The sequence below is a fragment of the Hyperoodon ampullatus genome (genome assembly GCF_949752795.1).
Source record: "Hyperoodon ampullatus genome assembly, chromosome: 16".
In the NCBI taxonomy this organism is placed as follows: Eukaryota; Metazoa; Chordata; class Mammalia; order Artiodactyla; family Ziphiidae; genus Hyperoodon; species Hyperoodon ampullatus.
This window is the reverse complement of record NC_136929.1, coordinates 1,148,652-1,173,834: the sequence shown is the minus strand read 5'-3', so window position 1 is coordinate 1,173,834 and position 25,183 is coordinate 1,148,652. Positions and strand designations below refer to the sequence as shown.

Below are 25,183 nucleotides of genomic sequence, written 5' to 3'. Positions count from 1 at the left end.
CGACTGCTGGACGACCCTGGCATGAGTGTCTCATCAACTTCCATGGTAACAGCTTCACTAACTTCCAAAACATAGAGGAGGGTGTGTTTTCAACTTTTGTGTCCATTGTTTTCCAATGTACCTGTCTTTCTAAAGTTAATCACCCAGAGCAGAATGTCGCCTGAGGGGAGGCTTCTTTTTTCCTCTCACGCACTCATTTTCAAAGTGGCTTTGCCATTTCTGTCCCGTTTCCCTACAGACACCCCAGATCGGCTGTAACCGCTGATCTTTCTGACTCTGGGGCAAACCAACTTGTACTTCTATCCTCGGTTTCAGGCTCTAAATACATGCAAGGAAAAATAAGTGTTTGCTGTCTGCACGCACACGACTTTGCAAGTAAGAGGCCATGAATAGTAGCGAACAAGAGAAAAGCCCACCAAGGGGACCCCAGGGCCGCTGGGTCCCAAAGGTGTAAATCGTCTCCTAGCACCTGTGACTGTGCTTCTGTAGACACTCCTATAAATGGTTCACCCTCAACAGTTCTTATATATTTGCAGTAAAAACTACGAGAAAACAGCAATGAAAGGCAGGTGAAGGGAGGTGAGGGCCTCGCAGGAAATGAAGTGACCTTCCTGAGAGCTTCGCCCTCGCCAGGCCAGTGGGTAGAAGCAGCGTTGCCGGGCTGGCCAAGTGATTCTGAGTGAGCACGTTGACTCAGAGTTGTGTGTAATTTATTTCTGAGTGCGTGACAATCCCTTTCTTGGGTGGCGTGACCTTGACCTGCCGTTAAACTTTGCTGTCGAGACTGTGTAAATCTTCAAAGGCACAGTCTGGGCGGGGGGCCTGGGGTCATCTGAGACAGTGGTTGAGGTCAAATGAGCAGCTGTTTCCCCACCAAACACACACACACACACACACACACAAACACACACACACACACGTCAATTTAAAAAACTGGTGTGGGAAGAAGCACCATGTTTTTCTTTCATCCTGTTTTGTTTTGGGGTCACAGGGATGAAGATGGTTAACCTTCCAACAAATGAAACACACCAGCATGGCTGTGTTCAGTGTGGAGTCTCGTCCTGTCCTCTGCCTGGCCTGTGTCTCTGCCTCCGTTGTGCGGTTGCTGATGACTACATAGGAACAGGCATATCTGAGATCGAATAGCTGTCATGATTATTACAATTACAGTTATTGTAAGTGAGGCTTCCTTGCCTTCCCTGAGACACACGAGAGGAAGGACGGTTCACACAAAATCCAGAAGTCAAGGCTTGAGGGAGGAAGGTGCCAGTGATGGAAGCTTTCCTTTCTTGCTTTCTTGAGTTCTGTGACAGTTAAAATTAGGTTTGGCTACAGATACCAGTACATCCAACATAGTGGTGTATAGTCTAGAGACTTAACTCTGTCACCTAATCAATGTCTGGAGGGGGACGTCCCAGGGCTGTCTGTCTGCGCTGCCACTCTGTGTGAGTGACGTCTAGTGTCAAGGTTCCCTCATGGTGCAAAGTGGCTGCAGGGGCTCCACCTTTATGTTCACATTCCAGGCAGCGGGAAGGATGAAGGGGAGAAAGGCAAAGGGACTGGCTCCTTTAAGAGATTTCCTGTAGGTCCCACCCAACATTCCCTGTTGAGATGGAGATTATTTGCTGAGAACATAATCACCCAGCTTGGGCAGAGGCTGGAAAATGCCGCCTTTCAGCTGGCGTGTTTCCACATCCAATAACTGGGGCCTGTTGACCAGGGGAGAGGGTCATGGACGTGCAGGTGGGCAGCGGCGGGCTCTGCACAATTGTATACTTTCTTTCCACCCCCTCCCGTTTGATCACCCGCGTGTTTGGCGCTGAGCCAGGTACAGGAGTGGAAGAACAGCAGGATGCCGGCCCTCCGGGGAACGGCTCGGTGTGGACACAGGGGCACAAGTGCACCCGCGGAGCGGCGTGGACGTGCTGGCCATCCCAGAGGGAAGCGTGCCCCCTCTCTGTGTGGGACCTGCTCGGCCTGGCCCAGGGCAGGGTGCAGATCTCCTCTGGGCAGTCGTGGAGTAGGGTAGGGCCCAGGGTCACGGACTTGGCCAGGCCCAGGGGTGCTTGTTAATGCAGGTAAAGTGCTCAGTAAGACCAGGCGCCGAGCAGGTGCTCCACAAGCGGCCGGCGTGGCTGCTGCCGTGTGGGGCGAAGCCAGGACGGAGGCCGTCGGGGGACTTGGAACCTGGGGAGGGCTCAGCCAGCCCCTGATATTTACTGAGAAACTGCTATGCGCAGGCACTGTCTCAGGTGGCAGGGACGCAGCGGGGAACGAGGCAGGGCCCCTGCCCGCCCTCATGGGGCTCGTCGTCCGGACGTGTGGGTGGTGACAGTCCCTGGAAACCCCTGGGTGCGGTGGGAGCCGCAGGGGAGGGCGGCCGTGCAGGGGTACCAGCGGGGTCTGGGTGCCCTGTAGGAGACGATGGTGAGTCCTCAGGGTGGGCGGAGGGGTGGCGAGGGGTCCCGCTCTGAGGACGGGGATGGGCGGGGAAGAAGCAGGCGGTGGTGGTCCCTGGGGAGTGCGTCCCAGGCTCCTGCCAGCGAGCAGCGGGGCTGCAGCAAACAGCCAGGCTGACCCGGGATGCGCTCGAGGTCCTGGGGCCTCCCTCCCCAAGCCCAGCCCCTTACCAGCTGGCTCCTTGTTTGTCCTCCCCAGAAGGGTTTGCGAGAAGAAAGAAGACTTCCCTGTGGTTTGTGGGGTCTCTGCTGGTGGTGTCCACCTCCATCCTGACCGTCGGCCTGGCTGCCACCACCAGGACGGAGAACGTGACCATGGGCGGCTACTACCCCGGGATCATTGTGAGTGGCGCGGTTCCTGGGGTCTGCCGGTCGGGGGGCCTGGGGGCCGCGGGGACACAGATGTCCGTGTGCTGCTGACACTCTCCACCCCAGTCCCCCGAGGTGGAGGTTTAGGGCGAGTATCCTGCATGCTCAGGTGGCCCAGTGGGGCACAGGGTCCTGAGAGGTGGGGGAGGGGAAGGGGAGGGGTCGGAGCCAAGAGGTGCCCAGAGTCTCCCCAGAGTGCCCGGGGAGAACCAGCCCTGTGACACCTGGATTTTAGCCCCATGAGACCAAGCTGAGCAAACCACCCCTCGGAAACTGGACTCAGAGCTTTAAAAGATGCCACGAAACCTGGATAGAAGGTGCGTTCGTGGGACCGCATGGGATCAGCAGGAAAACGAGCTGACGTGGTCCTCACTTCCGCTTCTGGGCAATAACCCCATGAGGTAAACCCACAGCCCAGCCAGACCTGGCAACAGCCACCCCCAAATCCAGAATCATCCAGACTTCTGAGCTGTGGAATTATGTCCATTTGTGGGCAGTAAAATTTGCTCCAGGCATCTGCATCGCACTCAGGGAGCGTCTGTGAAATTGCTTTTTATCGGATATGATGCCCTGCAAATGCGCCAGAGCCCTGAGGGGCTGTGTCACAAAGTGCTGAACCAAGACTTTAAAAAATGAAGCTTATTGAATCTCATTACTCTCACTAGAGGTATCGTCCAGATTAGGCCTGATGTTGAGAACATTTTTAGCAAGGATGAAAATATTTTAAAATATTTTACAAATATCATTCATTTTCTCTTTATATTTTTCTTTTTGTGTGTGTGCGGTACGTGGCCTCTCACTGCTGTGGCCTCTCCCGTTGCGGAGCACAGGCTCCGGACGCGCAGGCTCAGCGGCCATGGCTCACGGGCCCAGCCGCTCTGCGGCATGTGGGATCTTCCCGGACCGGGGCACAAACCCGTGTCCCCTGCATCGGCAGGCGGACTCTCAACCACTGCGCCACCAGGGAAGCCCTATTTTTCTTTGTTTTTATATTTTATCTGTGCTTTATAAATCTACATTATCTTCCTGTGTATACTTTCTGAGTAAACCTACATAAATAGTGTCTGTGCAGATAGTTTTCTCAGTGAACTCTTGTGAGACTCTGCTTCCCGGCCTGTGTCCTGGACAGTAGAGGAGCCGGGGATGCGGAGGCCGGCGGCTGTGAGCACGCATCCCCCCAGGTGACCTGCAGAGCAGGTCAGTCTTGAGTAGGATTTTGCAGTGTTCTCTACGCGTCACTGGTTCAGGAGTTCACCTGGAGGTCACCTTCAGAGCATCCCGGGTGTGCTCAGAGCCTCGCTCTGCAGAGAACCTGACTCCTGGGTGAGAACCAGAGTGAAATTGGCTTCAGCTCAACCGTTCTGAAAGCAAACAGTGGACATAACAGATGAGGTTTGCTCAAAGAAAATGTGGATAAGAGTCACTTCTGTGGACACACGGCATCCGACCTTGAGACTTACAGCAAGGGCGGGTCTCAGGAAGACACTGGGTGAGAAGATGCAAACACCTCAACATTTTGGAAAGAGGAATTTTTTCAAATCCAAAAAAATGCAACTTAGCGAAACTTAATAGATATATTTTTAATACATTTATGTTGGAGTGGGATTGTGATATTTTGAAGAAAATGCTCATCTTCCCTCACTCCTTGAGAATTCTTAAATTATTGGTGAAAACCACATCTGTGCATTCACGTCCGTCTCTGTCGATATAATACTTGTAGGTAAAGACATCCTTGGACATAAATAGGTCTCATTTTTGGTGCATTACATCTGGCACCATGGTTAGAGACGCCACAGCTGTGTGGGCCAGTCGCTCGGCTGTCCCCAGGCTGCTGCCCCTGCTTCGCGTGGTCACTCAGAATCTGGCGGGCCGGGCAGAGGCGAGGGTCACCCACTGGGCGGGATCCCGTGCGGGGTCTCGGGGCAGCCCTGTGCCTCTGGGAGGGGCTTGTCACCGGCTGCTTTGAGCGGTGCCTCCCCTGGCGTTGCTGGAACTCTGTTCTTCAGGCTGAGGGGAAGCTTAGGAGTTCTTCCCAGGTGGGTGGGGGGGGATGAGGCCACCGGCACCCCGGGGCACACTCGGGTGATGCAAGACGAGCACAGTTGTGGTGTTTCTCCGATGTCCCAGCGTCACCTGCACCCAGGCCGAGAGCTGAGGCCGAGGACTGGTTCTCAGGAGCCCCTGGGTGCCCTTCCTGCCTGGGCTGGAGCCCCCGTCCCACCTCTTCCTGCCCCAAGATTGCCTGTCTGCCTGCTCACCTGAGTCAAAAGCTCATTTCTAAGGGGTGTCAGCCGTGTCCGTGTCTGAAACACCCTTGGTTCCAGCTTCCTATGATCCTCCCTGAGGGGTCAGCCGTCCTCCGACTATGGCCCAGGAGAAGCTCTCAGGCGGGCCTCTCCCTGACCACCAGGCGTGGAGGATGGGTCACCATGAGGAAGTTCTGCTGTCTGGGTGGGGGACACGTGACACTCTTTTCCCGGAATCCAGAGTTAAACTGACATAGGAGTTAAAACATTTGAACACAGAAGATGAGACAGGTCTGTTTCAGCAGCTTCTATTCCGATCACTGGCTTTGATGGATCCCGAGAAGCCCACCCCAACGGGCATGAACCTACCTGCCACTTAGTGCTTCGGGCTCTGTGAGGGGGGATGGCTGGCCTTGCTTTTTGATAGGATGTCCTGAGGTGGGTGGTCACTGCTCCCTGTCGGCATTAGGCTGCCAGGCGTGTAACCTGAGCGCTTTCTCCCTTGTTTTCCTTTGGTGTCAGCTGGGCTTCGGATCTTTCTTAGGAATTATTGGCATCAACCTGGTGGAGAATAGAAAGCAAATGGTAAGAATGTGCATTGTTTCTTTCAAATGTGGTTCGTGGGGCTGTACGCGGCGGCGGGGGGGAGTGCTGCCCCTATAGCTGTGGGTGTTCCTGGGAAAGCCCCTGCCCCAATCCAGCACCCCCAGGTCAGTGCCTAGCTTCCCAGGCTGTGGACGGTACACCCCAGGACTCAGGGTTGAGTGGGTGCCATTCACATCTTAGGCTAAGTGAGCATTGCCCCTGGGATTGTAGGGTACATTCTACAACCTCATGTGGTGTCTTAGCAGCTAAGGTTGGGCCACGGGAAGAAAAATTTAGGGGATGGGGTGGGTTGGGAAAGTTGGCAATTAGTTTAAATCATGGTGTATAAGGTTCAGGCAAAAACACGCGTGTATGAACATCTGTCCTTGAGTCAGGAGCCTGGCATCTCCTCCTACGTCTGGGGTGTGACGACGGCTCTCCCAGACTGAGGAGAGAGAAGGGGTCAGTGGAAAACCAGGAGAACCGTGGTTCAGAGGTCTTTGCAGAGGGCATGTCTACAACTGTTTGTCTGTGGGACGTATGAGGGCCAACCTTGATCAGTCAGGTTACAAACCTGACTTTCATTGATCATTTCAAGTTGGAATCTGTCTTGTTGATGCAGTGCTTTGGGAAAGAGAGCTATAAGAATAGTTAATTCTTAGTTAATTCACAATAGTGAACTTTGCCAAATCATTGTGCTGCCAGTGCTGACCTCTGAGAGGGTTCAGGGGGGATGCGGTTGGACCGTATGCTGTTTCTGTCTCATCTCCAAATCGTCGTATCAGACTGTGCTGGTGTTTCGCCTCTACCTGCACCGGCCATCATCCTGATGTATCACCAGGATCACAGTGGCTGCCCTGGGCTTTCACGGGTGTGTGAAGATGTGGAGAAGGTGGAGACTTGCACACAGCTGGCGGGAATGTGAAATGATGCAGCCACTTTGAAAAACAGTCTGGCAGCTCCTCAAAATGTTACACGTAGACCTACCATGAGTAAAGTGTGTGCTATTGTCTGTTTCTACTCTGGCCATTCTGTTGGGTGTGAAGTGGGGTCTCATCGTGGATTTGTATTTCCTTGATGACTAATGATGTTGAGCTTCTTTACGTGTGCTGATTGGCTTTTTATATATTTGTTTCTGGTTGTTGTTGAGAAACATGTATTCAAGTCCTTTGCCCATTTTTATTTTTATTTTTATTTTTCTTCTTATTTTTTGCGGTATGTGGGCCTCTCACTGCTGTGGCCTCTCCCGTTGCGGAGCACAGGCTCTGGACGTGCAGGCTCAGCGGCCATGGCTCATGGGCCCAGCCGCTCCACGGCATGTGGGATCTTCCCGGGCTGGGGCATGAACCCGTGTCCCCTGCATCGGCAGGCGGACTCTCAACCACTGTGCCACCAGGGAAGCCCTTGCTTTCTCTTTATTTTAATTTTTTGCAATAGAAAAATTTAAATATATGCAGAAGTGGACAGAATAGTATAACAAACCCTCTGTATCCATCTCCCAACTTCATCCATTGTCGACTCATGACCGATCTTGAGTGGTATTTTGAAGCAAGTCCCAGACATGGTATAATTTTGCCTGTAAACATTTTACTCTCCTCAAGCTAAGGGGTGGAATCTAATCATTACAAATGGCTCCTCCACGATCTCTGCCCGTTACGGCATTAGTCTCCAGTGATGTCCAAAGAATGCCCTCAACGGAGTCAGCTTTTGATATTTTCCCATTGACAAATGAGTTCTCGCTTTCTCCTTGCCCAGACATCAGAGTCCCTGATTTCACCAACAGCTCTGCAGTCTAGCTTGGTCCCCACGGCCGGGGATGGAGAAGTTAAGGGCTTAAAGTAGCTTGTTAACTGCCGCCTCCGCCCACCCCCAGCCATATGTACGTGCATGCACACACACACACACACACACACACACGCACACACAAGAGACACATACACGGACACACACAGACACACACATACACGCACACAGAGACACACACAGACACACATATACACACACAGACACACACACAGAGATACACACACAGACGCATACACTGGAATCTTCCTGGAATATAGTTTAAAACCCCCTGAACTAGAAGGACTGATGGGATGTCACTTAGCGGTAGAAGCGCGTTTCCTACAGAGGATTAGGGTACCAGCCTCCGTCTGTTGGGCTTCTGTTCCTTCGAGTGTTGTGCTAGAGGGTCCTGGCTGTGCCCTCCGGCACCCCCTGCTCCGGGTCTTGACATCACGGGAGTCTCCTCGGCCGTTCACCTTCCTGTGTAGAAGCCAAGCTGGTCTCTGCCCCGCCCAGGACTGAGCTGGGCGGGGCTGAGACAGCAAGACCTCGAGGGCTGGGCAGGCAGACATTGGGGTGCTGGGGGATCTGAGGGCCATCGGGGAGGAAGCCTGCGAGGTCCACGGTGACCCACGTGGAGGCTGTGCAGGGGGGGCTGGGCTTTCCCCGTGAGGGCCCACTAGTGACAGGGTTCCTGGCAGGCAGGGGTGGGAGGGTGGTGGCCAGGTTCACACGCTGTCCCACCTCCAACCCCGTGCTCCACCAAAGGGCCTGCACACCCGTCCACTTCTTTCTTCACCGAACGCTTCCTGGAACAGCTGCACGATGCTGAGCTGGGGGCTGGGGCTGGGGGGTGGGGGAGGCCCTGAACTCATGGGGCTTCGACCTGTACATTGCAGCTGGGGGGCCCTTGGGGCAGACAGGGGAGAGGCAGTGAAGGCAGAGAAGGGCTGGAAGGCCTCTTCCCAGGCCGGGACAGGAAGGTGGACGCCGTCGGCAGATAAGGCCGAGCACCAAACAAGGCACATCAATTGTGTTAACAGTTTCAAAGAACCAACCTGCAGTTGCCTCGATTCTCTTTGCTGCTTTTCTGTTCTCTGTTTCTTTTATCTCTGCTTAAGCCTTTCCTGGTGCCTTTGCTTCTACTGGTTCTGGGTTAAGTTTGCTCTTCTCTTCTAGTTCTCTAAGGTGTTACCGCCTTCTCCTCGGTGTGTGTGTCCACAGCTAGCTCTCACTTTCCCTGGTCCTGGCTCAGCCGCGAAGCCTCTTGCCTGGACCCTGTGGTCGGGGATAATTGCTCCCGTCTGTCTCCACTCTCTTCCGTCCCTCTGGCTCCAGGCAGCCTCCTTCTTATCACACCCTTATCTGTTTGGTGTTTGTCTTTGAAAATCACTTTCCCCTGTTGGAATGTAGTAAACTCTGTGGGCCCAGCGGAGATTTGAAGATGACCTTCCCCCAGAAGAGATCCTGACAGGACAAGGAGACACAGTCCCAACCCTAATCTAGCGCCTTCCTTAGTTGCTAGAGTCACAGACAGATCCTGTCTGCAACATCTGTCGGGTCCGGCAGCCCTCATATTAGAGAGCGGCCTTCGGGACGTGGGCGGGTCCTTGCAGGAACGTTGCTAAACCACTAGGCTGCTTGAAGGGCAGCAAGGCCTGGAAAGGACGTGGCGGCTGTGACCGAAACCAGGACGTGCAGGCCTTGGCCGAGAGGCAGCGGCTCGTCCCGGCCCGTTTCCTATTTCCAGCCCGAAGCGTCGGAGGAGAGAACTTCCAGTGTCTTTCCCAGCACTGTCAGCTGGACCCTGGTGGTCCCCGGGCAATATCGCGCGTGCGGTCACCCCAGGGCCGAGTTTCCCACGTGTGAGGTCGTGCGCCCTGACGTTTACTGTTTCCAGGGCAGTGGGAGGACGGGCAGCCGAGCAGAGTCAGCGGAAGGTTGACGAGGACGTTCGAGTCGTGGGGACGTGTGCAAACCGGGTCAGAACACGTTTACACACCCAGCCGCGGGCAGCCCTGCGTGCTAGGAGACACTTCGGAAGTTGTGTGCTTTCTGTGGAGACCTGGATGAAATCCGGTGGAGGTGTGATGTGAGGGTCTCTCGGCCAAGACTGTGGCTGAGCCACAGTTGGGTCGGAGCCGGCCACTGGCCAGCGTGGAGCAGGCCGTCCTCTGAGGTGCTGAGTTGGTGCGTGGAAGACGCACGAGGGCACCGGGTCCGACGACGGCTTTACTCACCCGCTGGTGGTGAGAGAAGCAGCAGGGCCTCAGGGGCCACTTCTGGGAGTGTCTCAGGCGACTGCAGTGCTTAGTGGACTTCCTGAACCAGCACCCGTGCTGGAGCACACGGGGCTGGGCAGACACCCACTTCTGACGAGGTCCCGGGGACCAAGCTAGCCGCAGACCCACTGGTCCTAGGAGAGCCGTTGCTGGGGACAGCTCCACTCCTTAGGGACACTGGCAGCGGCCCTGAGGGAGGTGGGGAGGGGGAACGGTGCCATCCCAGGGGTGTCAGGCCGCAGGCTGCGTGGCTGTCTGCAGGAGCAGGTATCCCGGACCGAGTGCACGGCTGGACCCGGTGCCAGCCCGGCGTCTGGGACAAAGCAGGTGCTGGGGAACAGCTGCTGGGGGAGCAGTTTGTCTCTCCCGTTGCTTTTGTGCCCGAAAGTCGTCCTCCCTTGCTGAGGTCACAACTACTGGGGGGTCTGGGAGGGGCCGGGGCTGTGTCTGAACTTGACTGTAGCTGTGGCCTCTCCACAAGGGTTGGGTGGGAATTCCAGGTCAGAACCGGGGCTTTCCCTCCCTACGCGGCTGGGGCGTCAGGATGAGAAGGGTGCCGTGTACTGAAGGACTCGGGGCTCCAAAGCGATGCTGTTCAGGTCGCGTCTCTGTGTTGAGCCCCTCTGGCCGGAAGGAACCGCGTCCTTCCCGTCGGGCTACGGCATCCAGGGGCCTTGTGGTCAGTCACAGGAGCTGCCCTGCTCTCCGGCCGATGCTAAGACGAGACGGGGCGGCCTCGCGCTCCAGCCTCGACGAAGCATGAACCGTGGGCTGAGCGTCTCTGTGCGAAGGGCGCGAGCCCGGGGGCGGCTGGAAGGTCCGGGGAGGAAGCGGGGAGGACGCGGCGGCCAGAGTAGACGCAGGCCGTTCATTCGCTGGAGACGCGGGCCCGCCTGGCTCCCCGGGACAGCGGAAAAGTGCCTTCTGAGTCTCTTATGTGTTTTCATGTAGTTTGTCACAAGGCAGTACAAGCCTGGGAAGGCTCGGTTCGGTGTGGTTTCTGCAGTGATTTTTCCCACCACCCTTTAGCCAGCCGCGTTGCATTTATGTGCAGTAACTTCACGGGAAGGGACCACGCGGTCTTCCTCCCCCGAAATGAGGGAGGCTCTTCACTGGCCTCCCTGCTCGGCATCGAGGCCCTGCTGGGGTGGGACCCCCTCGTGTCTCAGGGCAGCTCCTGCCTCGTGGACCTAGAGCACCTGGGCGGAACGTGGGTCTGACCGGGGCTCCGCAGAGCCGCAAGGCGAGGTTGCTGCCACTGTTCAGAAGCAGGCACGGTTCTCTGCATGGCTCCCCGCAGGGGGTCCCCAAGGTCCCTTTTGTTCAATTCTCCATTACTGTCAGAAGTGTCACATGGGGGGAAGGGCCAACGGCAGCAGCCGGGCTTGTCACACCTGCATCCACACAGCACCTGCAGGGCGTGGATCCAGCGCATGGAGAAGTCAGCCACACGGCTCCTTCTCCGGATGGGGACACAGGACCAAAGGGATCAGCAGGGCAGAGACCCCTGCAAGGCTGGGCGACAGCTCTGACGTGCGGTGTCAGGGGACAGGTTTCACTTGGAAGCAACATGTGGGGCTGGGCCTCAGGCCTGTGGGCTGCGAGGAGGGAGCCCGGCCACCCTCCCCCTTGGGACAGCCTTGTGTGGCCCTCCCGCCCATTCTGTCCCTTGAGTAGCCACTGGGAGTCTCACGTCAAAACGGAAATCAAAGTTGCAGTCTGTCAAACCAGCCCGCGTTTCATGCCAATCCCTGTGCTTTGTTGAAGAAACAAATCCCTCAGGCTGATGAGGGTGGGAGGGTGAGGCAGGTCAGTAACCCCAGAGCCTGACTCGGCCATGGGGAAAGAGGCAACCAAGGAACGCGGGTGGTGGGAGGCAGCTTCTGGCCGTGTTCTCCAAGCTGAAGGCAGACGACCTGCACGCACGCATCGTGCTCTAGCTCGCAGCTTGTTGTTCACAAGGTCTGGGTTGGAAATCCCGGTTACTTTACACACCTTCTAGGACGGAGTAAATGCACTGACACCATGGCTCGTGGCTGCCACGGGGGTCCTGCCGTGGTTGTCAGGGTGGACACTCGGTGTCGCCAGCGGCAGGACATTCAGGAATTTTGGTGCCACTTTTGCTATCTGTTTTGGTAAACCTGAAATTGTTCCCCGAGAGAGAGAAAAAAGTTTAAAGAAATGGCCAACAGACGTAAGAACAGGTTCTCAGCCTTGATAATAACAGAGAAATGCACATGCAGTGACAGTGAGACTTTCTGCCGTTAGATGGCAGAACCGAGAAACGAACAGCCAGCCCTGTCCTTTGGGGCCTCAGGGGGTGGGCATCTGGCCGTGGGGTGTGGGAGCGAAACGCATGTCCCCTCAGATTCTGACGTGCAGAGACCCCCCACCTTGTCCTGTTGGCAAGCTTGGGTCCCTGTGTGTTCCAGGAGAGGGTCCTGCAGAAACACGCGCGTGTGAGCCCAGACTTTTATGTAGAATGTAGTTAGGGTCTTTGTAGCAGAGTCTGTCAAAGCAAGAGATTGCAAACTGTTTAAATACCCTGGGAGGCCCTCCGTTACCCACAAGGACGTGGTGGTGGGGGCCACAGCTCCCGCCTCCTGCCCTGTGAAGTAAACAAGGCAACCAGGATGGGCCTCGCTCAGTGGGATCGGGCCTGGGGTGCTGCCCCGGCCGTCGTGGAGGGTGTCTGGAGAGGCCGTGGTGGGAAGTGAGGACCCTGCAGAGCAACCTCGGGGGTCAGGGCAGGGGGCCTCGAGGGGGTGGGCGCTCGGGGAAGGTTTCTGACGAGACTGAGCCTCTCCTGTCTCTGCTTCCAGCTGGTGGCGGCCATCGTGTTCGTCAGCTTCGGCGTGGTGGCCGCCTTCTGCTGCGCCATCGTGGACGGCGTGTTCGCTGCGCGGCACATCGTGAGTTCTTCCCAGTCTCCCTCATTCTGTTCTCAGTTGCTCTGTGGGTTTAAGAAATCTTCAGAAGTTCAGCTTCCTCTTGCAGGACGCAGCTGGGTGACCTTCACCGTCTGACGCACACAGACTGTGTTGGCCAATCGCGGTCTCTCCTCCTGCTCCTCCCCTCGTTTCCTCCAAAACTGACCCAACACGCAGCCCCTACCCCAGCCGTCACATCATGAGAACCAAAGTCCTCAACTTCCCAGCGACACTCCTCAGGCCCCTCTTTAATCAGTAAGACGAAAGATGTCCCGGGGCCAGTGCCCCACGACTTCCCAGGCTTTTCACTCAAATACGTGTGTTGGGACCTCCTCACTGGATCCTGTGCCCATGAGGTCCCTCTGCCTCTGTCATCCTAACGGTGGGGAAGCCGGGGGAGGACAAGCCACGTCAGACACTCGTGCTTTGGAACCGTGGGGCGGTGGCCGGGACCTGCTCAGAAGGAAGGGCCGGGCGCTGCTGCTCTGTCCACCTGGCGCCCCGTCTGGGCCGGGAAGGACCCGCCGGCATTTCTCTGCGGCCCCAACGGGTCGTGTGTGAGGTGGGAATGCGACACGAGCTCAGGGCTTTACGTGCACTCATTCACGTCAATTAACACTGAACTCTGAGTGTTTTCATGCTTGTAAAGTTTCTTAGGTTATAAAAAGTGCCGGCCCTGGTGGGAATGTTAGGCTAAGCTTTACAGTCGCTATTCTTGGGACTATCTGGTCAGTTTGAAATTATTTCCAAATAAAAGGCTTACAAAGTGCTGGCCCTGGGAATCCTTACCGATTCCTCTCCAGGAGAGGTGAAGGGCCAAGGAAGGCACAGTTTCACCCTCCCAGTCAGGTTTTACAACTAAAGAGGCAGGTACGCTTGATTCCCGCAGCCTCCCTAGAGCCTCAGGTGTGATGAGCACCCCCTGTCCGGGGTGTAGGGTGTGGGGCTCCGTCCCCACGCCCCTGCGCTTTTCTTTCTTTATTCCTTAGATGGGTTTCCAGCTTCCTCTGGCTGCATGTGGCCAGTGTGCCCAGGATTGGCCGCCCCCCCAAGGCTGGGCCTCCCAATCAGGAACTTGGACGTGAACAGAGGGGCTGAGTTTCCAGGTTGAAAACACATAGCCTGAAGCTGCAGGGAGATGGCTGTGCTTAAACTATGGAGAATCAATTAAAAATGCCCTTTTCTGCAGCTTGTAACTGGCTATCGGCACTTCCCGAGATTACAGCTTTAAGATGCCAACAGCAAAAAAAAATAAATAAATAAAAATAAAAATAAAAAAAAGATGCCAACAGCTGGGATAGAAAAATGTGTGGAGGGCGCCCCCAGGGCAGGCGAGCTGTGGACGTGTCGGGTGTGACGGGGTCCCACAGGCTGGCACCCAGCAGGGCCCGGGAAGACTTCATGAGAATCCACGACGAACCCGACCCTCAGGGGCCTGTGAGCCCGTGCCCGCCGGCGTGTTGCCCTTCTGGTCGATTCCAGCCTCTGGGCTCAGTCTCTGTCTGGACCAGGCCCTCCTTTCTGCCTGTAACCAACTGACCCGAGGAGGATGAGGGCCCGCGTCTGGGAGGCAGCCTTAGGGAGCCCCGCCTTGCTGGGGGCAACGGAGGTGGGGTCTCAGCCATGTGGGCGGCTCTCTCGGGCCTCAGCACCCTCAGCCCTCCCTTCAAACGCACTGGCTTCCCGGGTGGAAGAGCCTCCCCGTCCTTCTGTAGGAGCGAGAATGGCCCTGCCTTGTTTCAGGGCTGCACAGGATGCCTGAAGTGGCACCCCTGCAGGTGAAGACTCACAGCCTGCAGGCACCCCCTTCCCAGCTCCAGAGCCAGGAGGCCCTCCCGTCAGGAGATCTGTCAGGAGTTAGCGCACCGGCTCACGCCCAGACGGAGGGGCCGCTGTGTCGCCCCCCGCTTCTATTGAGCGGCTGCTCAGGGGCAGCCACACCCGGCACAGCATCCTCTTGCCTCCAGGCAAGTCCTGTTCCTGCGTTTGTCCCTCAGCCGCTGACCAGGCCCTTCCTGTGCACCAGGGCCACTGGCCTCTCTGGAAGGGCCAGGGACTCAAATGTTAGGCTGTGGCCGCGTGGCCTGTGTCACAGCTCTACTGTCACAGCACAAAATAGCCACAGAAGACACGCAGGCAAATGTGCCAATAAGACTTTATTTACAAGACCAGGCGGGGGTCTGGGCTTGGCCCAAGGGCCGTGGTTCCCCAGCACTGCAGGAGACACACAGGATCTTCACTGAGCTTTAATGACTGCAGTCTGATGACCAGTGTGCTGACTGCCTCGGCTTTTGTTGCTGTGGCACGGTGAAGAAACACCCGTGACGAGGCCTCCCTGAGCGAGGTGCCCGCGTCCTGAGCCACAGGGGCACCCGCGTCCTGAGCCACAGGGCACCCTGCTGGGCTCTCTCCAGCCCCACAGGAGAGGAGAATTATCCCCGGAGGACAACTTCCTGTTTCATCACGAATTCAAAAACTAAGTTTGTGGGATTTCCCTAGGGCTAAAATAGGTTATAATTTTATTCAGCGCAAACTAATAAGAATTCTTTCACCCCGATCGAAGAGTAAAGATTAGACAGAAACTGAAAGCAAGCTACTGGTGCCTCTGTGTTAGGACCAGAATTCACTAAATGTCCAAGGTTTGCACCAAGTCTTCATTGCTGTGGGCGGAATGTCCCCAGGTCCATACATCGGAGCCCTAACCCCCAACGCGATGGTGTCTGGGGGTGGGGCCTCTGGGAGGTGATGAGGGTGAGCTGAGGTCACGAGGGATTCGTGTCCTGAGAACAGGAGGAGGGCAGCGAGGCAGGAGGAGCACCCCCAGGCCGGCCATGCGGCACCTTGACCCTGGACTCTGGCCTCCAGACTCTGAGAAGCGCCCTGCTGCTGTTTAAGCCGCCCCGTCCGTGGCGTCTGTTATGGCGGCCGGAGCAGATGGACCAGTGGTGACATGCTGTGGGCTCCCAGCCCCGCGGAGAGGGTGTGAGGGCGACCTCTGGGCACCGGGAACCTGGACCCTTTTGGCCGGGGGTCCCTGTAGTGTCTGAAAGGCGTGTCTGCCCGACTGCAGGCATGAGGAAGGATGGGGTGTGAACCTGAAGCTTGTCACCCGCAGGTGGGGCACCCACACGAATCACGCCCTGGGGAGCAGACGCTGACACCAAGGCCGTGTGCGGACCGGGCCGGTGAAGAGACAGGAGGGGCGGAAGCTGGCACGGCGCTGGCAGAGGGGCCGCCGCAGCGGAGCCGGCCCCGTCACGGGCCGGGCTGAGTGTGGCAGCCCCGCTGGCCTCCCCGGCGCCCCCGTCCCCGTGTCCCACAGCCCCTCCCAGCGCCCGCCACGTTCCACACGCATCTCCTACACCCTACGGAGACCCAGCTCCCTTCCCTCACTGCGGTGTCTCCCTAAAGGCCTGGCTGCTGCCTGGAGGAGGGACTGCAGGACCGTCCTCTGTTGCTGGTAGTTTTATGCTTCCTTCTCAGGTCAGAAGCAGGAATGCTTTGAGAAATGTGACGGACAGAGTAACAACACTAAATACAGTTCTCGGGACCCGGACTCATAACTTACGGATGAGGCAGCTTCATGGCCTTTCACGTGTGCCCTTGCTGTTCACTACCATGCAGATGACAAGCATGCTGCAGTTATCAGTTTATTGGTCTCTCTCCTTCACTGATCCCCTAAGGGCAGGAACTTGTCTTACCCGGTGCCCTTATGGTTTGGCACCATGTGCCCTATGAATGTCGGGGACAGACTCATGGATGGATGGTTGGATCAGCACGTAGGTGAATGTACACTCCGGTGGCTGGTGAGTGGATGGCTGCATGGAGGGAGGGGGATGGACAGATGGATGCTTGGATGGATGGATGGATGGATGGAGGGATGGGTGGATGGATGGATACATAGGTGAGTAAGTGATCAGGTGGATGACTGGCTGGTTGGATGGATGAATGGATTAGGCTGAAATCCACCTTGCTCCCTCCCTCGTGGGAAAATTGTTGTGCTTTGAGGAAAGGAGGCAGGAACCAAGGGGTGTCCTTGTTGAGACTTGTACAGGAGCATGACCACCTCCCTCAGCTGCCCTGCACTGACCGACTGGGGAAGCTATGTCCCCTGGCCGGCGGGACGGGGTGCCTGCTTCCCTGCTTCCTGGCTGCAGGAGCCCAGCTGCTCTGGGATGAGCCCTGGCATTTCCTGCTCTTTGTACTCCCCTCCTGGGAGGGGTTCGTTGGCCTTGGCCTCTCTCCTTTGGGCTCAGAGCCTGTGGCGACAGGTCTGAAATCACCTCCGGTTCCTCCTGATATGGGGGTAAAGCCGTCCCATTCCATCTGTGCTTCTTGGTCTCTAGGAGCCCAGGCCCCTCACCGCAGGAAGGTGCCAGTTTTACTCCAGTGGGGTTGGCTACCTGCACGACGTCTACCAGACGGAGGTAAGTGCCAGCGCTGGTCCCACTTGTTAACCTGTGTCCCTGGTCCAGATCTGACTGTTCTGGCCCCAGCACGCCCTCACGTCGTCCTCACCCGCACCTGGTGAGGTGCTTCACTCCGGGGTCACAGCTGCCGACTGCCTTTGATGTGGCCCCGAATCCACCGGTCCAGTCTGTGAGGTCCAGTCTGTGCGGCTTTCATGATGAGCTTTTTATTGACGTAATTAGTGCACTAAAATCTAGGATGCTACGTTTACACTGGCCCCAAACTCGCCGGCTGTCCCTGGGCCGAGGATGTCTGCAGGGTGATTTCACTTCTGTTTCTGAGAGTGGCCGGCGTCTCCTCTTGGACCATCCCAGGTGGCTGCGTGGCTCCCTCTGTCCTGCCGTCTCACTCAGCTCTGTGTAGATTTATCAGTTTAACTAAACATGGCCTCTGACACGGCGCACAAATGTCAGGAAGGAGGGGCGCAGGGCGGGCAGCGGGGAGAATGCGGGGAGCAGACGCCGTGGCTGAGGCCGCGTGGCTGGCAGCGGGGGAGAAGGGGCCTCTGCAACTGCCCCTCAACAGGGGGCGGCACACCTCGTCTCCAAAGGCCCGGCCTGTGCTCCTGCTCCTTCTCCCGGCCGGAGGGAGCCCTGGGGACTCGTCCTGTTCAGTGGGGTCACCGGGCCCTCCAGGCCCTTCCCACGGGCCCCCTGCCCCCCGCCCCAGGCTCTCGTGCTGCTCTGTCCTTCCTTCCTGCTCAGCCCAGTGTGTTCCCTGCGGTACTGGGGTCACAGAGGGGACACCTCCCAGGAGGGAGGGACACCTCCCAGCAGGGGGCACCTAGGGTCAGGGTCAGGGTTAGGTCTCGCGACCTCCAGCTCGCCGCCGTGCTGTGGCTCTGACCTTCCCATGTGTGGCTGCCAGGCTCAGAGCCCGGCACTGCCCTGCCGGCTCCCCTGCCCGGCTCCGTGTCCTCCAGTTCTCGCCTGTCAGGCCGTCCGCCCAGCCCCCTTCCAGCCCTGAGTCACATGGGCTCACTTTCCTGGTTCCCAGCAGCCTGTCTCTGGTCTCCGCCCCGTCAGGACTGTTTTCCCAGATTAATCTTTCTAGGACCCCTGCTCAAGCCCTCCCGCTCCTGATGTGGGTGGCTTTCGGGAGTCACCCACAGAACCTTGAAAGAAAGGCTACATGCCCAAGGGTGGCTTGAGGTGCCGCTAAAGGGGCCGGGGCCTCAGGGAGGCCCCAAGGGCCTCTGGGGTCAGGCCCTGTCCCGGGCGCCTGGCCTCTCAGGCGACCCCGAGCCTCTGCTCGAACCTCTGTCCTCACTGGTGCACGGCCCTCCCTCCAAGTCCTCCCTCTGCAGCTGGGTGGTCTCTGCCCCACTTACCTTCCACACGGAGGTGGTTACAAAGCGCCGGGGGAAGGAGGGAAGGGCTGGCTTGGTCAGACTGGGCGGCCGGGAGCTGTCCTCTGGGAGCTCAGGAAGGGTCTCCCACCTGAGGGGTCCCCACCTGCAGGCTCCAGGGCACGTCTCCCCCTCCCTCACCTCATCCAGCAAGCTTTGGTCGCCTGGTCCTCTACCTGTCCCTGCAGGGAGGGCCCTGTCGCCCCCCAGCCCTGCTGCACCTGGACTGGGTGGAGGAAAGGGAAGGTCAAGAAACGTGGGCTCAGGAGAGGCAGCTGCCGGGCTGATGGGGCAGGGTGGTGGGTCCTTACCCCCAGGGAGGCCCCTGCCCGCTCCGGGCTGGGGACACGGGGCGCCTGACCCGACTCTCTGCTCACAGGTCACCTGCCACTCCCTGAACGGTCGGTGCCAGCTGAAGGTGAAGAGTAACACCTGCTACTGCTGCGACCTCTACGACTGCCAGAGGTGAGTGGTGGGGAGCCCGACAGCCGGGAACCCCACGTCCCTGGACGTACCTGCCCCCGCTCCGCACCCCCGTCCTTGCACGCTGCACCCACGTCTCATTCAGCCCTCAGACATTCTTGTGAGGCCAGGGCGTGGGCTCCGTTCCACAGATGAGAAGACCGAGGCTCAGGGCTGCCGGGAGGTGGGGGGGAGGGGAGGCCTCTCGGGGAGCCCTGTCCTGCTGTGGGCTGTGACCGTCACAGGTGACCCGTTTCTTCCTCCCCGGGTGCTGGTTCCCTCAGGGTCTCCACCCCGGAAGGCCGAGACCCTGTCTCTGCCTGCTGGTCTCTCCGGTCTGGGGACGGGGGCGGCAGTTTGCCCTGGGTCCCCCCACCTCCCATGGGGCCCAGAAGAGCTGCTCCATCCAGTCTGTCCAGCTTTTCACCTGTCGTTTGGACCAGTACAAGGTCCCAGCGCCTTGGGAGTCAGAACCCTCCCCACATTGTCTTTTAAATTTTGTGTTAATAGCTTCAATACCTACATTAAAGCCAACAGGAAGTTTAGTGTTTGCGTCTTGGAGACCCCTCCCTGAATAGTTGAAAAACCCAGGGGTGGAGGCTGCAACACCCTTCCCCCAGAGCAGGAATTCACCCGATTTCCAACCCAAGGCTGTGGTCCAGAGCCTGCACAGACCACGACCACGGGGCCCAGGCCACAGGGCCAAGACGAGCCCCCTCTGAGGCTCACCCCTCTGTGTTCCCTGCCAAAGCGGCCAGCAGCCGCTAAGCCCTGCCGGCTCTGAGGGGACCGGGTCGGGGCTCTGTCTGCCGGGCCCGTGTTTGGGGCAGGCTGTCCTGCTCAGAGACCTGGGCCCCCTCCCAGATGGATTCTGGGCTCCCTGGGACAGCCCTGCCCCCAGGGCCCCCCTCTGCCGCCTGAGGGGCCTGGGCCCTGCCAGCAGAGCCCCCAGCCCGTCAGTACACGGAGCGTCTGTCTGCCCCGCTGGCTCAGGCGGCGAGGTGGCCCCCCTGCAGCCGCGGGTGACGCTGAGGCCCCTCCCCACACAGCGCCGAGCACCCGCCCACCTACTACGAGTTCGTGGGCGTCCGCGGCTGCCAGGACGTGCTCCACCTGTATCGGCTGCTCTGGGCCTCGGCGGCACTGAATGTCCTAGGCCTGTTCCTGGGCATCGTCACCGCGGCCGTCCTGGGGGCCTTCAAGGACATGGTGAGTAGCGTCTGCCGCGCGCTGGGCGGACTCACCGATGGTGACATGGGCCTGTGGAGCCGCCAGCCGTGCTGACCACAGCCTGGGGGCACTTCAGTCCCTCCTCCCCGAGGCTCGCGCCACCTGAGCCGGTCCAGGGAGCGCAAGTTCAGCGGCAGAGAGGGGCACCGAGCCTGGCGCCTGACGGCCGCGTCAATCCCTTGGTGGCCCACTGAGCACGGAACCCCAACACCTCCGATCCGGTAGATCTGGGGCTCAGGCCCGTGCTTCCCAAAGTCAGGTAACTCCAAAGTGAGCCCCCGAGAACGTGCTTCAGCATCTGGGCGGTCCTGGGCAGGGACCGCACTGCAGGACCCGTGCCTGAGGCCACCCTGCAAGTCTCTCCGTGGGCAGCGTCCTCTCCAGGGGACCAGCTGTTCCAAGCCGTGTTCTCGCGCGGGGCCCAGATGGCACCTTCTGGGACCTGACACTTCATCCGTGGAGGTGCCGCACGTGAGGCCACAAATGCCAGGAAGAGCTCACAACCGCCAGGAAGAGCTCACGACCGCCAGGAAGAGCTCACGACCGCCAGGAAGAGCTCACAACCGCCAGGAAGAGCTCACGACCGCCAGGAAGAGCTCACAAATGCCAGGAAGAGCTCACAACCGCCAGGAAGAGCTCACAAATGCCAGGACGAGCTCACAACCGCCAGGAAGAGCTCACAAATGCCAGGAAGAGCTCACAACCGCCAGGAAGAGCTCACAAATGCCAGGAAGAGCTCACAACCGCCAGGAAGAGCTCACAACCGCCAGGAAGAGCTCACAAATGCCAGGAAGAGCTCACAACCGCCAGGAAGAGCTCACAACCGCCAGGAAGAGCTCACAACCGCCAGGAAGAGCTCACAAATGCCAGGAAGAGCTCACAAATGCCAGGAAGAGCTCACAACCGCCAGGAAGAGCTCACGACCGCCAGGAAGAGCTCACGACCGCCAGGGCGAGCTCACGACCGCCAGGAAGAGCTCACGACCGCCAGGAAGAGCTCACAAATGCCAGGACGAGCTCACGACCGCCAGGAAGAGCTCACGACCGCCAGGACGAGCTCACGACCGCCAGGACGAGCTCACGACCGCCAGGAAGAGCTCACGACCGCCAGGACGAGCTCACGACCGCCAGGAAGAGCTCACGACCGCCAGGACGAGCTCACGACCGCCAGGAAGAGCTCACGACCGCCAGGAAGAGCTCACGACCGCCAGGACGAGCTCACGACCGCCAGGAAGAGCTCACGACCGCCAGGACGAGCTCACGACCGCCAGGACGAGCTCACGACCGCCAGGAAGAGCTCACGACCGCCAGGAAGGGCTCACGACCGCCAGGACGAGCTCACAAATGCCAGGAAGAGCTCACAACCGCCAGGACGAGCTCACAACCGCCAGGACGAGCTCACAACCGCCAGGAAGAGCTCACAACCGCCAGGACGAGCTCACAACCGCCCACAGACCAGCAGCCACCCGCCCCTCACCTGGTTTTAACGAGGAGGCAGCGCAAATGCACGTGCAGACAACCCCGCAGGCCAGACCCCATCCACAGCTCACACTGCTGAGGGGTGCTTGTTACCTCTGCCCAGAGACTGTGGCCATTGGCCACACTTCTCAGCCTCACCTGGAGCCTCCCGAGATCAGTGACGTGTTTCCTGGAGGTTTCCTGACCCCAGACAAAGCCCGAGACACCACGGGAGACCCTGGCGACCCCCGCCCCACTCCCACTCTGGTGGTGCAGACACCAGGCCCAGCTCCTGCTCGGTCGCAAGGTGTCTTTCCGTGCGTGCACAACAAGCATCCGGCCCTTCAAGGACGAGAGATGCCTGCCCCCGGGACACCTGGGGTCTGCAGGTCCCACAGTGCGGTCTGTGGGCTCCCTCGGTGGGGCTTTCCCTGCTGTGGCCAGGTCAGAGTTTTCTCTCTTGGCAGATTCCCAAGGAGAGTGAGGTTAGACTCGATGGCTACACAGAGTGTCTTGTTCGGGTCCTGCCCCTGGGAGCCCGGGTGGAGGCTGTTGAGCTGTCCCCAGGGATGGCCGTCAGCCCGGTGGCTTTTCCAGAAGAGGCCCCTGTACTCATGAGTTTATAATAAAACTGCTGGAGCTTCTCTCGGGAACGTAGCGACGCCCCAGAAAGGCCGCTTGTCACACGGGACACAGAGTTACCTGTCAGCCCTGCTCTGGAGAGTTTCCTTTCTCATACCCAGAGCTCAGGGGTGTTGTAAGAAGCAAGCAAGGTGCTTCCTTAAAATTTTACACCTACGAGTAGATGCTCTTGTAAGGTAATGGATCTTATAATTTAAGAATTGTCTTAAGGAACGAAGACACGTCACTAGCCACCCAAAGCTCTGGGCACTCAGGGCTCCAGAGGGCCGGTCGCAGACAGCTCGTCCCGTGGGGTGCTGGGTGGGCGGGTGCGCAGAACGTGGAGTCTCGTGTCTGCAGAGGGTCTCCCGAGGTGGGGTTGCCCTGGCAACGTGGCCACGCTTACAGCCCAGCCTGGGTGCGGAAGGGTCTGCGTTGGCCTCAGGTATGAGAGCTGCAGGTGGACAGTCCTGCTGGCCCAGCTGGGGTCTCCTTGCCGTCCTGGGAGGCTCGGAGGTGAGAGGGTGCACGAGGGGTCAGGGCAAGACCAGGCAGTGCAGGCAGCCAAGGCCGGGCGAGGCGCCTAGCGGCCCCCGCAGAGTGGCCGTAGTTCCCAGAGTGAGGCCGCCTCTGGGAGACCCCTACACCTCCACCCCATCCTCCCCAGGCCCCGAAATGCTGAGCCGGGCCAGGCAGCTCCTCTCCAGCCCACGACGCCCTTTTGACGCTCGACCCACGACCCTCACCAACCCCCTTGGCCCGGATCCCCTTAGCCAGGCCTCAGGCCCGAAACACTCTCCGCAGCCCTGGGGCCCAGCTCCGGTGGTACCGGGCCATGTCGGGGCGCACACAGTCGGCCCTCAGCTGTGCTTGTTCGTGAATAAGGCATCAAGGCATCGAGGTGGCTGGGCTTGGGCCCCGTCTTGAGATTTCCGTCCTCTCCCTGCTTTCAAGCTGCCTGTTCACTCCTCGGAGTTTAACTGACTCGACGCGCAGACCAGAGCTCCTGGTAGGAAAGGGCGGAGCACTGGGCCTGCGGGATGAAGGAAGCGCGATGGCCCTCCTCCTACCTGGGCTGCCTGCGTCCCGAGGGCAGGGGCGGCGAGGCAGCTCTGGGGTGCTCTCTGCCCGCTCTGGCTGTCTCCTCTGGGGCGGAGCGCCTGGTGCACTCCTCGCTGCGTTCCCCCCTCCTCAGGACCCTGCTCTGGCACCTCCGGGGCTTGATGAGTTTTCAGATGCTCCGTCTGTGCTGCTGCCCGTGCTGTCGCAGCCCCTCCCGACTCTGCCCCATGGGTGTCAGGCGGGATCCAGGTTCTGGGCTCTTAGGGAAGCATGCACCTCTGGTCTGGGAACCCCGAGCCCCCCGTCGGGAGCGGCTGGCCTGCCTCTGGAGAAGGGTCCGTCCTACAGCCCATCCTCTCTGGGGGCAGGTGAGAGGTCAAGAATCAGGGCCCACATTCTGTTTTCCTTTGGGGAATCAGAGCCTCCCATGAGCTAAGGAAGCCGGAGTTCGAGGAGTTTGGGAAGCTCTGGTCTTGGTTGTGCTTCTCCAGAAATCCCTGCGGCCAGAGCCCTACCCCCGCCTGTGCCACCCGGAGCCCCTGTGGGGAGAGGGCCCTGCTGACTAGAGGCGGGGGCATCTTTGGAATCAGCGCCCCTCGGAGATGCCCGTGACACACGCTCCTGGAGCAGACAGATGGGGTTTCCTCACTGTTCCAAAAAAACCCAAGAGAGCCTGGGCCTAGCTGGGCCTCTCGGCAGATCCCGGAACAAACAGGAAAAGGAAAAGCAAGAAGAAACCCAGCTTTTGGGCTTTAGTTCTGGTTGGAGAGAGGCTGGTGGGAGGACTCGGAATCTCTCCCTCGGGACTCCACTTTCCTGAGCGGCTGCCGGACGGGGCTCCCCAGAGCAGGGCTCGGCTGACATGTCTCCATCCTTTGCGGCAGGTCCCGCTGCCCCACCTGGCCTACGGCCCATCCACAGCGCCTCAGGTCCTCTACAACCCCGCCCAGCAGATCCTGGCCTACACAGGCTTCTGCCCGGTGCCCCCGGCTGTCCCCACCTGCTCGTCGTACCCGCTGCCCCTGCAGGTAGGCCGAGCGTCCCCGGGCTGGAGCGGTGCTCACGTCCCAGGCAGCTGTCACCCAGGGAGTGCTGCTCGGGTGGGACACGGGGGTGGGGGCTTGGGTTGAAGGAAAAGGGGGGGTCTATGGCTCCCCCTCCCGATTTAGACAATGGGGTGATGCAGCTGGTGTGGACCAGCAAAGGGGGTGGGACGACTGAGGGATGTGGCGGGTGACCCCAGGCCCCGCACTGGACCTTCGGCATCCCCGGCGGCATTTGGGGCATCCTTTGCTCCGTGTGGCCCTGGTGACCCAGCCAGCCACGTCTTTCGGGGCCTTGAGATTTTCTGACCCCTGACCAGGTCCCACACAAGTTGGCTGCAGTTTCCTGGCCAGAGCGACCAGGGATGTGCCAGCTGCCGGGCCCCTGTGACAAGGCAGAGTCACTGACTAGAGCCGAGGGCTTGCCAGCACTCACGAGAGCGGCAAGTGCACAGGCTTCACCCGAGGACAACTCTGGTGGCCTTGGGGCTGCTGTGCAAGGGGGCACGCGGGGGTGAAGCCTGTTCAGAGAGCACCGTCCCGCCCAACGAGCTGCCACCGTGGTGACCAGGACATCCCCAGATGTTGCCCTGTGTCCTCGGGGAGCAGGGGTGAGCACCTCTGGCCCAGAGAGCCTGTCGGCCTCTGTTTTGTCAGGGGCGGGGCGGTGGCCTTGGCACGTTCTCTGGTCTGTGTCAATGACAACAGCCCCTGAGCAGTTCTGGGAAGTTCGCGGGGTCAAGGTACCGGAGGGACTGCGTGTGTGTGTGGGCAGGTGGGGTGCTGAGACCCCGGCCGTTTGCTGTGAGGTCGCACATCTTCATCTGCAGCTCG

At 59.1% G+C, this 25,183-nt stretch overlaps 1 protein-coding gene across 2 annotated transcripts in view; it reads left to right on the top strand.

The window, feature by feature from the left end:
* TMEM255B (transmembrane protein 255B) overlaps nucleotides 1-25,183 on the top strand; it is a gene marked incomplete at both ends in the record, with an annotated part of 33,043 nt that overhangs the window by 3,644 nt on the left and 4,216 nt on the right. The window contains 7 exons of one of the 2 annotated variants that reach the window (XM_079722081.1): nucleotides 2,659-2,801; nucleotides 5,597-5,659; nucleotides 12,549-12,638; nucleotides 17,003-17,083; nucleotides 18,854-18,939; nucleotides 19,986-20,145; nucleotides 24,191-24,334. In XM_079722081.1, the coding sequence (XP_079578207.1) occupies nucleotides 2,659-2,801; nucleotides 5,597-5,659; nucleotides 12,549-12,638; nucleotides 17,003-17,083; nucleotides 18,854-18,939; nucleotides 19,986-20,145; nucleotides 24,191-24,334 (767 nt within the window). The remainder of the gene's footprint in view (nucleotides 1-2,658; nucleotides 2,802-5,596; nucleotides 5,660-12,548; nucleotides 12,639-17,002; nucleotides 17,084-18,853; nucleotides 18,940-19,985; nucleotides 20,146-24,190; nucleotides 24,335-25,183) is intronic. The other variant, XM_079722080.1, reaches the window with a different exon arrangement.